The sequence below is a fragment of the Brassica rapa genome, chromosome A10, assembly GCF_000309985.2.
Source record: "Brassica rapa cultivar Chiifu-401-42 chromosome A10, CAAS_Brap_v3.01, whole genome shotgun sequence".
NCBI lineage: Eukaryota > Viridiplantae > Streptophyta > Magnoliopsida > Brassicales > Brassicaceae > Brassica > Brassica rapa.
In genome coordinates this window covers 11544910-11561518 of record NC_024804.2, presented here as the reverse complement: position 1 = coordinate 11561518, position 16609 = coordinate 11544910, and the positions used below count along the sequence as shown (strand labels likewise).

Here is a 16609-nt window from a genome sequence, read left to right as displayed (position 1 = left end):
ACATGAAATAAAAGGAACACAGAATTTCAATAACAAAATTGATCAATTGATTCAAAGAGATCACTTTCCAAAGGTTTTTGGTGGTTTTTCTAAGAACAAAGATCATCTGCCTCCTGGTGGCTTACAGAGTAATAAACATAGGTTTAGAAAATAAAAACGTGCATAATGAAATGACAAAAATGCCCTTGAGAAAACATGAATTCGAGCATATAGGCGACGCGCAGCGACCTCGGCAAGTCGCTCCAGCACGTCGCTCTGGGCTTCGGGAGCGACCTCAGGGTGTCGCTGCGAGAGGTCGCTCCGGCTTCAGTTTTGAGCTCTGTTTCGTCAGAAGAGCGAGCGACTTCAGGACGTCGCTCCAACGTGGTCGCTCCGAGAGGTAAGGCACAGCGACTTCAGGACGTCGCTCCGGTTAGGTCGCTCCGAGAGGTAAGGCACAGCGACTTCATCGTGTCGCTGCGGTTAGGTCGCTCCGGTGGGTTGCTCGTCCGCTGATCACTTTAAACACTTCTTTTGAGCTCCAAATGCACCCAAACGTCTCCAAGAACTCCATATGATACTCCAATACCTGATAAGGACTCATGTATGCAAAATGCAACCTAAACATGACTAAATCCTAATCTATATGATCAAAATGCATATGGATGGATGGATAAAACAATGGAAATATGCATGATATCACTGACAACGCTACCGTTAACACCAGCGTTCTTGGCAATTAACTTCAATGGGTAGCTCAATGCTTTCTTAACAATGTCAGCTCCAACCTGAATATTACAATGATCGCAGAAACATTATTATAACCAAGAACTCATTCATATGATTACTGCTGTGAAAACTTGTATAGATTAACCTTTTTTTCATCGTTAGCTAGAGTCTCTTTAATGTCATCCACTTACAAGTCTTAGCAGAGTGCATCCACCTCCAACAACAATACCTTCTTCCACAGCCGCCTAATTTTATCAAAAGTTCAATGAATTAGTCTCAGCTTATAAAGTAGCACAACGAGATTCTTTGTTTAGAGATTATGTTACTGCCTTTGTAGCATTAAGAGCATCTTCAACTCTCAACTTCTTCTCCTTAAGCTCTGTCTCACTAGACAGAGCAATGACCAAGAGAATCTAACTAGAGTATTGAGGAGATACCTCTTTTGACATCTTCTTCAACTCGACAACAAGAGCCTTCGTGTTTTTCTCAATTCCTCTGGTAATCAAAACAGGGTTTGCACCAGCAGCCACCACCTGCAGATTCCAATTTACACATCACATTTCAATCAAACATTGATGCGTTAAATTCACAAAGACTACAAACCTTGACACCTTCAGCGAGGAGACCTTGCGCAAGAACAACCGAAGTCATCGTTCCATCACCAGCTAAGTCATTATTCTTGGAAGCAGCTTGTCTCACTAGCTTAGCACCAATGTTCTCAACTGGATTCTCAAGCTCAACCTAACCAAAACAACACAACAAAATCTTTAAAAGCAAATATAAAAGAAGAACAAAGTCTATCTACTACAATTAGAGACTACATCATTACCTCTCTAGCAACTGTTACACCGTCATTAACGATTCTCGGAGAACCGTACTTACTTTCAAGAACAACGTTTCTCCCTTTAGGACCTAAAGTAACTCCAACTAGATCCACAAGTTTGTTCACACCAGCCTAACACCAACGAAACACGCTCATCATCATTAACAAATCAAAAACCTAAAACACACTCGGTGAAACATAATCTCATTAGACTCACTTAAAACTTCTTAATAGCAGTCCCGTCTTTAATTATTGAAATGCAACTGCTTAGCCGCGTAGATTTTGGGAAACCTTGTTTTCCTCTCAGCAAAAGCTTGACTCTTTCCAAAAGGGTTTGTCGAGAGAGAAACAAGAGATACACTCGAACAAACAGATATCTAAAATGATCAAACGATGAGTAAAACGTAGCACTTACTAAGAAAGATCAAGAGAGTGTGCGTGAAGAAAACTATGCGACTTGCGTTTATTATTATTTGACAGATGTTGGAGCAAATTGAAGAACAAGAATAAAGGAGATGATGGAGTTTGAACGTGTCTTAGTTGTTTGGTTTGGTTAATAATCAACCGAGTCTTTAGGCTCAAGTTGTGTTAGTTGTTAGCTCGTGTGTTAGCGTAAAAGTAGGAGTCGTTTGTTAATCTTGAAGGCTATATAAAGCCATTTGCTATTGATGAATAAGATCAGAGTTTTCAGAATATTTTCAGAGCTTTATATACATTACAAATTGGTATCAGAGCTCTGTTCTCTAACTCAAAAGCCGCAGCTTTTCAAACAAATTGTGAGAGATGGGAGATGATAAGATGAAACTGCCGCAGTTCGATGGGCACTGGGATCATTGGAGCGAAGTGATGGAGAACTTCTTCCGTGCCAAGGGACTGTGGAGAGTCATTGAAACCGGATACGAGGAACCAACGATCACAACCGTCTTGACAGCCGAGCAGAGGGAGCAGCTGGACAACGCCAAGACAAACGATCACAAGGTCAAGCACTACCTCTATCAATCCATCGATAGGGTAACGCTTGAACAGATCTTGGATAGAAAGACATCTAAGGTCATTTGGGACTCCATGAAGAGGAAGTTTGGTGGAAATGATCGTGTGAAGAGGTCGCTGCTACAAAAACTCAGGAGGGACTTTGAGTTATTGGAGATGAAGGAGACTGAGAAGGTGGAAGAATACTTTACGAGAGTTCTAGCCATCACAAACCAGATGAGAAGCAATGGAGAAGAGATGCCAGATCAGAAGGTAGTGGAGAAAATTCTCAGGACCCTAAGCGAGAAGTTCATGTACGTGGTAGTCTCCATAGAGGAGTCAAAGGAGATAGAAAACATCACGGTGGAAGAACTGCAAAGTTCTCTGGTGGTTCACGAACAAAAGTTCAGAAAACCAGAAAAGGAAGAAGACAAGCTGTTGATCGTGACACAAGGAAGAGGTTCGGGAAGCAGAGGAAGAGGGTTCAATGGAAGAGGTAGAGGAAGAGGACGTGGTCGAGGCTTCACCAACAAAAGCACTGTTGAGTGTTACAAGTGCCATAGACTTGGACACTTTCAATATGAGTGTCCAAAGTGGGAGGAGGAAGCAAACTATGCTGAGGAGACCGAAGACATGTTGCTCATGGCCTACGTTGAAGAAGAAGAGACTGATGAAGAGATCATCACTGACTTGGTGCTGATGACTCACTCAGAAGCACGAGAGACAGCAAGAAGGACGTCATGGTTCCTAGACTCAGGGTGCTCAAATCACATGAGTGGTGATCGAGAGCTATTCTCTACAATGGATGGGAAGTTCAAGCACTCAGTCAAGCTTGGGAACAACAAAAAAATGGAGGTTGTTGGAAAGGAAAACGTGAAGATTGTGCTTAGAAACACGGCTTACACCATAAGCGATGTTTTCTACATTCCAGAGCTCAAGAACAACCTTCTCAGTCTGGGACAGCTGCAAGAGAAGAACATCACTGTCATCATTCAGAAGGGGATGTGCAAAATCTATCATGATGAAAGAGGTCTGTTGGCGGAGAGCAAGATGAGCATAAACAGGATGTTTATACTGACGTACCAAACCAGTGAAGCTGAGAGATCAAAGCAACATTGCTTCCAGACAGTCACAGAAGATATGCCAAAACTGTGGCATGAACGCTACGGTCATCTCAGTCATCGTGGGATGAAGACGTTGCAGAGCAAAGAGATGGTGAGAGGACTTCCAGCATTTGACACTCAGAGCTTCACATGCTCAGATTGCTTGGTGGGGAAGCAATCAAGAAATCCCATCCCTAAGAAGAGTACATGGAGAGCTAAAGAAACACTTGAGATGCTTCACTCTGACATCTGTGGGCCCATCAGTCCTACGTCTTCTAACGGAAAGAGGTACATACTATGCTTCATTGATGACTTCAGCCGCAAGGCATGGGCGTATTTCTTAAGTGAAAAGTCAGAAGCATTCACCCAGTTCAAATTTTTTAAGAAGAAGGTTGAGACTGAGACTGGTAAAAGCATAAGAGGCCTGCGAACCGACAGAGGAGGAGAATACACGTCTCAGGAGCTCTCAGACTTCTGTAAAGAGCATGGTATCCGACGACAACTGACCGCGCCTTACACTCCACAGCAAAACAGCATTGCAGAGAGGAAGAATCGAACGGTAATGAATATGGTCAGATCATTACTCTCGGCCAAGAAAGCTCCAAAGTGATTCTGGCCTGAAGCTGCGAACTGGACATTCTACGTCCTAAACCGCTGCCCCACTCTTGCTGTGAAGAACATCACGCCTCAAGAAGCGTGGAGTGGAGTTAAGCCAAGTGTGGATCACTTTCGAGTGTGGGGAAGTCTCAGTCATGTCCATGTATCTGATGCAAAATGAACCAAGCTTGACGACAAAAGCATGGTATGTGTTCTAATTGGATTCTCTGAAGAGTCAAAGGCGTATAGGCTCTACAATCCAAAGACAAAAAGAATTGTAATAAGCAGAGATGTTGTGTTTGAGGAGAAGAAGGGTTGGAACCGGGAAGAAGAACAAGACTATCAGATAGAGTCTGATCTCACTTGGAACGATGACAACGTAAGCTGGGAGGACAGTGAAGAAGAAGCAAGTGATGATGAGGTTCCAGTAGCTGCAAACAATGATGAGGCTCCGGTAGCTGCACCAGAACAAGCCAACGAACCAGAACAACCCGTTGAGGTGGCAGAGGAAGTTCACAACGAGCAAGCAGTACAAACCCGGGAGGGTAGAAGAGTAAGACGCCTACGCTACCTGAATGACTACGTCACTGGAAGTGTGATGATTGATGATGAAGATGAAGTTCACATGGTCAACATGGTGGAACATAACGCTACGGATCCATCTACCTTTGAAGAAGCAGAAAAAAGCCTAAAGTGGAGAAAAGCCATGGATGAGGAGATGAATTCGATAGTAAAGAACCAGACGTGGGAGCTTGCAGACTTACCAGACAAAGCCAAATGCATCGGTGTGAAGTGGCTATACAAAACAAAATTCAACGAAAATGGTGAGGTAAGCAAATTCAAAGCTCGCTTGGTGGCAAAAGGATATTCTCAAGAGCATGGGATAGATTACATAGAGGTTTATGCTCCTGTTGCTAGAATGGATACCATCAGAACCATTCTTGCCACAGCCGCGCAGAGAACTTGGGAGGTGCATCAGTTAGATGTAAAGTCTGCATTCCTCTATGGAGTCCTCGGAGAAGAAGTATATGTGCAACAGCCGAAAGGGTATGAGGTTGAGGGGTAGGAAGACAAAGTGTACAAGCTTCACAAGGCGTTGTATGGACTGAAACAGGCGCCAAGGGCCTGGTTCAGTCGAATTGAAGACTACTTTGTCAAGGATGGATTCACGAAGTCACCAAATGAAGAAACTCTGTTTCTAAAAACAGAACATGGTAATACTTTGATCGTGAGTGTTTATGTCGATGATCTCATTTACACAGGGAATGATCTCAAGATGATGGAAGAATTCAAGAAGTCTATGCAAAGGGAGTTTGACATGACTGATCTAGGGAAAATGAGGTACTTCTTGGGCTTTGAAGTACTACAGACATCACACAGCATTCACATCTGTCAATCAAAGTATGCTCTGGAGATCTTGAAGCGTTTTGACATGGAGAATTGCAACTCAGTGAGCAATCCGATGGTCCCTGGGAGCAAGATGGATATGGATGAAGGAGGAGAACGAGTTGATGAGACCTTCTACATACAGATCATCGGAAGCCTCATGTACATCACTAATACAAGACCAGACCTGCAATTTTCAGTAAGTCTTCTCAGTCGCTTCATGTCAAAACCTACACAACTTCATGTTCAAGCAGCTAAAAGAGTATTGAGGTATCTGAGAGGAACGGTGGACTTTGGAATCTGGTACAAGAGAGGAGGAAACGGTGAGCTACAAGTCTACACGGATAGTGATTTTGCTGGGGACATTGAGAGCAGAAAGAGTACTTCTGGTTACGTCTTTCTTATGGATAATGCTGCAGTTGCTTGGCTTTCAAAGAAGCAGTCAATCGTCACCCTCTCAACAACAGAAGCTGAATATGTTGTTGCATCAGTATGCGCTTGCCAAGCTGTATGGTTCAAGAGGATATTGGAGGAGTTGGGACATCACATACTAGGAGGGACAACAATTTGGTGCGACAACACGTCAACAACCAAGTTGTCAAAGAATCAGGTATTTCATGGAAGGTGCAAGCACATTGGAGTTCGTTTTCACTTCCTGCGAGAGTTGGTTAACAATGGGGAGATAAGTTTGGAGCATTGCGGATCACAGGAGCAGATAGCTGACATTCTTACAAAGCCTTTGAGACGTGAAGTGTTCGAGAACCTGAGGAGCAAGCTTGGAATTTGCTCAGTAGCTGATAAGTTAAGCCTTGTGGGACAAGCTTAGCTTAGGGAGGGTTTGTTGGAGCAAATTGAAAAACGAGAATAAAAGAGATGATGGAGTTTGAACGTGTCTTAGTTGTTTGGTTTGGTTAATAATCAACCGAGTCTGTAGGCTCAAGTTGTGTTAGTTGTTAGCTCGTGTGTTAGCGTAAAAGTAGGAGTCGTTTGTTAACCTTGAAGGCTATATAAAGCCATTTGCTATTGATGAATAAGATCAGAGTTTTCAGAATATTTTCAGAGCTTTATATACATTATTACAACAGTAGTTTTGTTTTGTGATCGCGTCTTCAAGGTTTGTGTTTGAATCTGAGCTGTTAGATTGGTTATTCACCAAAAGCAATGAACTTGGAATCCTCTGGAACTTTTATTAAACCCTAACCAACTCTACACTACTCGTACGTGCGAGCTACTTGTGAACACTTCGATCATCTCTGTCACGTAAGAAAGTTTGATTATAAACACTGTATTGGGCTTTAAAAAAAAGTAGGCCCATTTTAGTGGATAATGATGGAAACATTAAAGACGGGACATGTCGATTTTAATCTGGTCATTACGGTTACGCTTTCATTTAGGAAGGTAAATATTCTCTTCTTAATTCGTTGAATGTATATTGTGGTATTTACTGTTACCACATTCTTCATGATATATGACTATATATAAGATTTTTATCTATATATTGCTCCATTGCCAAAATAAATCAATTTTTCATCGTTATCTCATTTTTCTATTTAAATATACACATACGGGGACCATAAAGAGAAGATCAAGAAGCAATAATGAAAAAACAAATCTTTTGTCAGTTTCTAGTCGTATGCATGCTGTTGTGGTCATCTCAAATTCAGGGAAACAGATGTGATGCTTCAGGGATCGAAGCTCTAATGGCTTGTGGAGATTCTATCGACAAGGAGCTGCCATCGCCTCCGAAACCATTAGATGGTTGTTGCACTGCTGTCCGAATCATTGGGATGAAATGCGTTTGCGAAGTCATCAATAAAATAATCGAATCCGCCATTGATATGCAAAAGCTCGTTAATGTCGCTTCTGCTTGTGGCCGTCCACTTGCTCCTCATTCACAGTGCGGAAGTAAGTCCTAACGTAACCCACTTTGTCTTCACTATTTTTTCGGTTTTTTTTTTAATTCTTTTGAACACCCTTTTATTTTAATTATTTTAGTTTTAGAATTACCTTAAAATAAAACAATCTTTTTAATCTGCCTCACTGCTATAAAAAAATATATGATGAAATATGTAACTCAATGTGGTTAAATGAATCCAAAACAACTATTCAAAGCCTTGCAACCAAAACCCATAAATATGTGTATATCACTAGTTGTCCAAAACATCACTATTGAATTTTAGCAAAAATAAATCATCACATATTGAAATACGAATTATATTTTACTCTGTAGTAACCTCGTCGTCTCTAGTAACCGAATATCACTAGTAGATATCTTTTTGATATTTAATAGATTATAAGTTTGATTACTTGTGATTTCTTCTCTTTTTCAGGTTACCTAGTTCCCGGTGTTGCATGATGAATGAAACTTGCATAAGCTAATGGATTTCTTTAAATACTTAAAAATTGTTATAAAGGATGCTAAATAGTTATATGGAAATACACTAGTAATTTGAAGACCATTCCCTATTTTCTATCTTATTCTTGGTACTTGGTACGGCTTCGTCAATAATCGATAACTCAATATTGCTAAAGTATGTCTCCAAAACAATTACTCTGTTTTTTCATACATAGAAAGCCCAACATACGATGGATGATGGATCCATCCTCATCAGGAGCAGATAACAGAGGATGATCAAATGGTGGTTATCACAGACTCACGAGGCCGTTTATAATTAAAAGTGGACACGATTTGAGAGGTGGAGCTTCAATAGTTATTTATTTAAGTATGATTCTTCGATAGTTTGGAGGTTAATAATCACTCTCAAGCACTTACACGAGTACAAACCCTAGCTGCACTATAAACTTTACCTGGCCGACACAAATAACCTTTGTTAGGAGCACAATGAGAATCCTCCGAACAAATACATAGCCCTTCCAATGCACATCCTTGTTTCACAACCGTCACGTTTCCTTTTAACCCTAGAATCTGATCGGTCCATTCTGTAGAAAACAACCCCGAGGGATCCAATCTCTCCTTTACTTTCAGAAACAAGTTTGCGTTCTTGTACTTCTTAATGACACCATCAAAGGCGATGTTCCTATTCTTTCCCCAATGTGGCAAAGCATTGTACTTCAAGAGCGCCATTTGCTCGATCTCTTCAATATAATCCTCGTAGAGACGGGGTGTCAAAGGATCATCTTTGCTTCTGTAGTAAGTTAGGTCAAATTCTAAAGCTTTTTCTTCCTTCCCAAGAAAGGCAGGAGAGGATGTGACATATCGCATTAAAATGCCGTTGTTGAGTTCAAGGACGCAGAGAGATTTGGGTTCGATCTTTACAAGAGCTTTGACGTCGCTGATGAAATCTTTGACATGTGTGAGAGGAATACTGAATGTTGTTTGGTGAACAAACTCGCCTTTTATGCGTGGATCCCACGGACAAGCTGTGATCAATCCGTTTTGATGGCTGTCTAGACATGAACCGGAAGACATCATACGGTCTTGGCTTCCGACAGCCGGATAGCCTGTAAATATAAAGCCTGCGAATTGCGATGGATGCATAAAAACATAAGAATATTATATATATGAAAACAATCAAGAGACATGGTAGATAATTGTACCATTATTGGTCACACCGAATGAGATTCCAAACAAAAAGGATGATATTCTTCTTGCTCTTGCACACTTTCTGTTTGCATCTCCAGACAACTCGTCACTTTCCTCTACATATCATGAACCAAACATATAAGAAGCGGTATAGTTAACCATGTGAACATATATATATACATACATATATTGAGAAAACAAAGAATGAACCTAAGGATCTGACGAAGGCAACGACCACAGAGACTTGTGAACGGAATGGGAAGAAACTGAACACGCCATCTCCCGAAGCGTTTGTCGGAACTCGGTCATCAATTCTATACACAACTTTTCCTTGGCTTGGTAACCATAAGAAGTCCGCAAACTCGTGTTGTTTACCAAATGTCAAGGCTTGATCTCCAAAGTCGGAATCGTTTTTCATAACATACGTCAAGGATCTCTTGAACATTGGTTCCAATTTGAAAGTTACCTTTCCAAATATACAAAAAAAAAAAAAATCAAATTTACATATTAATTTGTAGCACAAACAAGAAAAACATAATTCGTATTTTAAACATACATACCTGAGATATAACACCAAGAAGTCCTAAAGAAACGGTGGCTGCATTAAATTCTTCAGGGTTCATAGTCTCACTAAGAACCCTAACCTTCACATACCCGTCAGAAACCGAACCGGGACTCACGAGTCTTATCTCGGTCAGGTAATCATGGACAGCACTTCCTTTACCCCACAGCGAACTACCGTGAGCACCCGTCCCCATCATCCCTCCAACCGTTAGTCCCCACCAGTACGGTGCGTACGGTAACGCCAGCTCCAACTTGGCCGCTTCTTCTATCAGCTCCCTTAGCGTCACGCCGCTCTCAACCGTCAAAGTCTCGGCCTTGGGATCGGTTCGCACCACATGGTTTAGAAATTTGGTGCTTATGAGAATCCCGTCCTTTCCGTCAGTGCAGACCAGCTTTGGGATGCTGTGAGAGTACCGAGTCACAACCCTCATCTTTTGGCCGGCTCTAGTGGCTGCAGCCACCACAGAGACGAGCTCAGCCTCGGTTCTTGGGTACTCCACCTTTGCAGCTTCGCATATGGAGCGGTCAGGAAATGCTCCATACGAATTCGTAACCGTGCATATTGTGTTTCCGGACTCACACTTGACCGGATCATCTGGTGGAGTTGAGGAAGCGAATGCGAAAAGACAAAAGATCACACACAGCCAAAATGCCATTTTCTTGAAGAAACTTTTTAAAACTGGCATTTGCAAGGGAAATATCTTTTTCTTTTTTGTTTATGAAATTATTCAAGGGAAACGTTTTGGCATTGTTTCATTTATATATTACTTATAGTTTCGATTTATCATCATCACATGGTATAAAGAGCGACCTGTAATGTGAGCTTATGTGGTATGTATTATGTGACATCAAACTATTTCAGTATAATGCTGCAGAAACATGAAATGAAACCATTAATGAAATTTAGAGATGTTTAGGTAGAATCTGGACCTATCTATATTATGGGACTTATTGGGGGTAATTTACATCATACAGTTACTCTTCTGAAAATGATATGATAAGATTTGACGTATACTACAAACAATTATCTAGCGCGTAAATAAAATTCAATTAATGTTGAAAATTAGGAGACTTTTGTAGACCTCTATAACTCTGGTTTTTGTGGGTGAAATAAATGGCACATGGTTTCTAGTTTGGCTAACATAATTCTGAAATGGAGATTTACCATAAATATTACAGCTCAACCGGCATTCACATTGTACAATGAAAACTGATTCGCATTTACACGGAAAAATAGGGGTGTATATCTTCTGATATCGGCTTGACGGCCCAATATGATCGGATAATTGATGATAGTTAATTAGTATTAACCGCATATCATATCACAAATAGCTAGCATTAGATGACAACACAAAGACTTCATCAAAAAACTACAGAATTACAGTCTCTATGTAATATTGTAATTTTGTTTGTTATTGAATTTGAAAATTGGGGTTTTTGCCAAAACTAACTCACAACTTGATTTTAATCCCAAACTTATACCCAAATTTGAATCAAATGCAAAACTAACCTAAAAACCTAGTGAAATTACAGTTCCGCCCTTTGTGACCAAACAAAAAAACAGAAGCCATTTTTACGAATATAGCCCCAGTAAATCGTCTGAGTCGTCTGAGATGTTGGAAGTCGTCTGGACGACTGAAGTGTAAGTCGTCTGGTACCAGTTTATTTTAAAAATAATTTATAAATCTCGTAAAAAAATATTTTGATGCGTGAAAAATAAAAATCAAGTAATTATAAACAGTTTTAAGTGATATAAATTAAGATATGATAAAATTGATTTGTTTTGAAGATAGATGAGTGGAAGTAGTGAATCATGAAATACTTTGGTTTAGGAGTTTGGCAAACATATGTTGTAGTATTGTATGTATTGTTAGGGTTAGATTTTGGAAAACTAAAATGTTTTTTTCAAAAATTAGTTTTCACCTATATGTGTTTATTTCTGTGTATAGTAAACACTTTTCAAGTTTGATTTGATTTTATGAAGTGTTTAATTAGATAATTGAGTTTAGGGGTTATGTTTAGGGTGTGGACGACTTATATTTCAGTCGTCTGTTGAATAATTTATTCGGACGACGTATATTTCAGTCGTCCACATTGTACCGAACCTTTAATTTAACCAATGTACGTTTTAACCTAACCGGATCATTTACCGGACATATAAAAGCTAGTTTAGGGGTTATGTTTAGGGTCTAGACGATTTACATTTCAGTCGTCTGGTGAAGAAATTAAAACAGATGACTTACATGTAAGTCGTCCAAATATTCCCGCCTAAAATTTTTTTTAAAAAATATTTTCCCGCTTAAATAATTTAAACCAGACGACTTACTTGTAAGTCGTCTGGAAAGTCTTCTATTTTAGTTTCCCGCTAAAATATTTAATGTCCCGCTAAAAATATTAAACTCTTCTGGACGACTTACATGTAAGTCGTCTGTTTTAATTTCTTCACCAGACGACTGAAATGTAAGTCGTCCAGGAAGTCGTCTGAGTCAAAAATATTTAACCTAATTGGATTTTTTTTGTCTCCCTATATAAAGAAAAATTTACACATTCTCTCTCCTCCTCTCAAATGGCTGCAACAAAAATGTAATGTTCATCATTCTAAAACTCTCCAACCTCTCTCTAATCTCTTTGACTTGAAAACACCAAACTTTATATGAATTTTTCAGTTTTGTCTCATGTATTTCTTACTAATCTATCTCTTTTGCAGGTTTTTAATCAAATGGTACTCATCTTCCACTAATTTAAAGGTAGATATATTAATTTTAGATATGTATTTTGTGTGTTCTATAAATGTAGATTTATCTAATCTTCCACTCGTTTTCTCTATTTTAAGTCATTTGAACGTTTTTGGATATGCAGGTTTTTCAGATCTGGATTTGATATGCAGGTTTTTCAGATCTGGAAGACTTCTGGGACGACTTACCTGTTAGTCGTCTGGAAGTCGTCTGGACTTCTTGGAAGTCTTCTGACAAAGTCGTCTGGACTTCCAGGAAGTCGTCTTGACTTCCTGGAAGTCATCTGGACTTCATGGAAGTCTTCTGACGAAGTCTCCCTTTCATAATAGATCTGAGCGTTTTGGTAAGTTCTTATGTCTGATTTTTCTTCATTTGGTAACTTCTTGTTGTATAAAGTTCTTACTTTTTTCCCAAACTAAAACTCTCCAAACCCACTCTAATCTCTTTGACTTGAAAACACCAAACTTTATATGAATTTTTCAGTTTTGTCTCATGTCTTTCTTACTAATCTATCTTTTTAAGCCATTTGAACGTTTTTGGATATGCAGGTTTTTCAGATCTGGATTTAATATGCAGGTTTTTCAGATCTGGAAGACTTCTGGGACGACTTACCTCTTAGTCATCTGGAAGTCGTCTGGAAGTCGTCTGGACTTCTTGGAAATCTTCTGACAAAGTCGTCTGGACTTCCTGGAAGTCGTCTGGACTTCCTAAAAGTCGTCTGGACTTCCTGTAAAGTCGTCTGGACTTCCTGTAAAGTCGTCTGGAAGTCGTCTGAACTTCCTAAAATTCTTCTGACAAAGTCGTCTGAACTTCCTGAAAGTCGTCTGAACTTCTTAAAAGTCGTCTGAACTTCTTAAAAGTCGTCTGGACTTCCTGGAAGTCTTCTGACAAAGTTTTCTTCCATATCAAGTGGAATCCAAGCTTGTCTTTGTAGAGGAATGATCTATAATAGTTTTGTTTGTGGTATGTTTTGTGAATTGCATGTCTACTCTTTTAGTTGTGAATTTTTTGTAAAATCAGTAATAATGTTTTCCAAGATGTATTAAATGTGCTAACAATGTGTTTACACATTTACAAATCAATGAAATAATAGATTTCAGTAGCTTTTTTCTTATCTTTGGATCTCTCATATGCAATAATAAACTCCAATTGCCTTTTTCTCATCTTAATAAACAAGAATGTTGGTAGCTTCATATTGATACAACATTTTAAGAAGCATTTTAACCCTTCTTCCAACTCATAACAATAGTCATCATTATTGTCTATAACAATAATACTTAAGAATATTTATCACTCTTAAAAATACAAGTTATTCAAAAACTAACGTAGAAGACTTAAAAACTAGTGGAGAAGACGCGGACGACTTCAATCTAAGTTGTCTAGACGACTAAACTATATGTCGTCTGGTCAACGCAGAGGTTATTTTTGCAATTGACTTTGAAATCTGTTATTTCGGACGACTGAAAGTTAAGTCGTCTACTATTGTTTGGTTAAAAAAAACACTCCAAAAAAGCTAGACGACTTACATTTCAGTCGTCAGAGGTTAGTTTTGCATTTGACTAGATTATTTCAGAAGTTTGACTTTTTGGACGACTTACATTTCAGTCGTCTAGTGAAAATTAAAATAATAATATTTTTTTAAAAGTAGACGATTTACAGTTAAGTCGTCATAGGTTAGTTTTGCAATTGAAAAAAAAAACTTCAAGATTTAATTATATACAGACGACTTATAATTCAGTCGTCCACGAGACGACTGAAATGTAAGTCGTCCATGATTTACGAGGTTTGACCAGAATCTCGGAAAAAAATCCTGGACGACTTACAATTAAGTCATCTGGTGGACGACTGAATTATAAGTCGTCTGTGTATAATTAAATCTTGAAGTTTGTTTTTTCAATTGCAAAACTAACCTATGACTACTTAATTGTAAGTCGTTTACTTTTAAAAAAATATTATTATTTTAATTTTCGCCAGACGACTGAAACGTAAGTCGTCTGGGGAAATCAAACTTCTGAAATTATCCAGTCAAATGCAAAACTAACCTATGACGACTGAAATGTAAGTCGTCTAGGTTCTTTGGATTTTTTTTTTGAAACCAAACAATAGTAGACGACTTAACTTTCAGTCGTCTCAGGTTACAGATTTCAAAGTCAATTGCAAAAATAACCTATGCGTTGACCAGACGACTAAGTCGTCTACAGCCAGACGACTTCCAGGTAAGTCGTCTACAGCCAGACGACTTTCAGGTAAGTTGTCTACAGCCAGACGACTTCCCAAGTAAGTCGTCTGACGAACAGATCTGGAAAAAAACTCGATGTCATACCTTAAATTGGTGAGATAAGTTCCTTAGCATACATAAGGCTTCTCCAAGCACACAGAATCACAAACGAAAGTCACCCACCCATAATCGTTAGCTTCTATGACTCTATGAACCATAAAAATTTTAGAATCAAAATCTTGGGTTTTTTTAGCTCATTGTGGAGAGAAAGTGAGAGATATGTTGTGTTTAGTTCACAAGAATGGAAAAAGAAGAAGGGTAAATCGATTTTGGGAGCATTAAGAGATTCAAATTGGTTGTTCATGGTGGTTGTGGTATTGATGACAATGGCAATCTTGTAATTACTTGAAGATGATGAGGGTGAGAGAGTAAAAATGTCATTTTCGAAAAAAAAAAAATTGATGGTATTTTCGTAAATTATGTGAACTTGTGGGATGAATAGGGCAAAACCAATTTTCAAAAAAAAAAAAGAGGTTAGTTTTGTGTTTGACTTTAAGTTGTAGGTCAATTTTGCAAAAACCGCTAATAAAATTTCTATATTGAATTAATAATTATATTTTTGTCGGATAAATAGGATATTTAATCGAATATGTAGATATTAATGCCCAAAATAATTAACCGGACAGTGAAAATTTGATTAGCTGCAGAAAGGATACATATCAGGAAATCTTGACAATGTTGAAGCATAATTACAACTATTACAAAAGTAAAAAAATAGGATATCTGATCTGCATCCACTCTTAGTTTGCACTCAAATATCTAGTGGTTTGTGAATTTGGTTCACATTTAAATTGCATATACCGAATTCATTATTCATGCATCATAAACTAATTTGATTTGTGAGTATGTGTTTGGGGAAACATTTATACAACATTGGCTACTGAGTATTGACTACGAAACATCAACAATCAGATAGAAAGTAGGAACGGTTTACAGATTACTAATGGTTTTATGCACTTGTTTTATTTCATCTTTAAACAACATAACGCAATGGTCGACACATATAAACTTACTGCATATTCACACTGATATCACATCATGCACCAGGGACTCGGCAACCTTGAAAAGAGAAGCACAAGTAGAGAAGGGATTAATACTCCAATCATGTTGTGTTCTCTACTAACCATTTATTGTTACGTAATACAAACATCAGTTCATTTTAACTTCATCTTGTTTGTAATCCTTCGACTGAAAGCAAATTATATTGACATGCAATCCTACGACCCTTGAAGGTTATAGATTGGAATATCCATTTCTTATTAATGATCTCCATGAGTACATTGAAATTCCACGTACATAATTTAATGTTGTAAATGACTGGAATAAAAGTTTGAAAACATTATAAAAGCAAGAAGAGAATCGTGAAGGGCATCTTCTTATACAAACACCCTAGTTGTACATAATTACAATAAGAAATTTCATGGGATTCGTCAAAATCATCAATAATACATATTTTTCGTTCAATTGTTCTGTTGGTTTCACATTACCAATATAACTGATATGTCATTAACGAACGCTTAGCCCCAATTTTAGATCTCTTTCTCTAAATCAAATATATCGGATTTTGCATCCAAACGGATGATGAATATGCTTATTCATATAATCCAAGATTTTTTACTAAATAAGATGAAGATGACAACAATAGTGTTATTACCATCAAGAATTTATTTCAAACATCTAATCTCAAAAATAATATGTTTACTTAAATTCTTGGGGATTCATAGTCTCACTAAGGCCATCTTCAAAGGGGGAGCACATGGGGTGTGCTTGGGCTTAATATATTTGGATTTAATCCAAAAGTGGGCTAAGAGCAGTTTGGGAGGGCTTGTCGAAGAACTGTGCTTAAGGGAAGTGCTGGTCGACGTGGCAAGTGTGTATTGGTCGAAAAAATAAAAGGGAACA

General features: G+C 38.5%; 2 protein-coding genes and 1 non-coding gene across 3 annotated transcripts; 1 reads left to right on the top strand and 2 right to left on the bottom strand.

The window, feature by feature from the left end:
- Window positions 1–1144: 1144 nt before the first annotated feature.
- Window positions 1145–7051, bottom strand: LOC103846134. Its single transcript, XR_004452504.1, has 4 exons — window positions 6819–7051; window positions 1538–1743; window positions 1312–1449; window positions 1145–1241 (listed from the first exon to the last, which is right to left on the bottom strand). It is a non-coding gene; the product is annotated as an uncharacterized LOC103846134 (transcript).
- Window positions 7052–7124: 73 nt separating this feature from the next.
- LOC103845086 lies at window positions 7125–8064 on the top strand. Its single transcript, XM_009121914.2, has 2 exons — window positions 7125–7491; window positions 7917–8064. The coding sequence occupies exons 1-2, from the start codon at window positions 7185–7187 to the stop codon at window positions 7940–7942; spliced, it is 333 nt and encodes a 110-aa protein (XP_009120162.1). The 5' UTR covers window positions 7125–7184; the 3' UTR covers window positions 7943–8064.
- LOC103845085 (probable L-gulonolactone oxidase 4) lies at window positions 7555–11326 on the bottom strand. The gene is made up of 4 exons (XM_009121913.3): window positions 9691–11326; window positions 9341–9596; window positions 9145–9246; window positions 7555–9063 (listed from the first exon to the last, which is right to left on the bottom strand). The coding sequence occupies exons 1-4, from the start codon at window positions 10378–10380 to the stop codon at window positions 8348–8350; spliced, it is 1764 nt and encodes a 587-aa protein (XP_009120161.1). The 5' UTR covers window positions 10381–11326; the 3' UTR covers window positions 7555–8347.
- Window positions 11327–16609: the final 5283 nt, after the last annotated feature.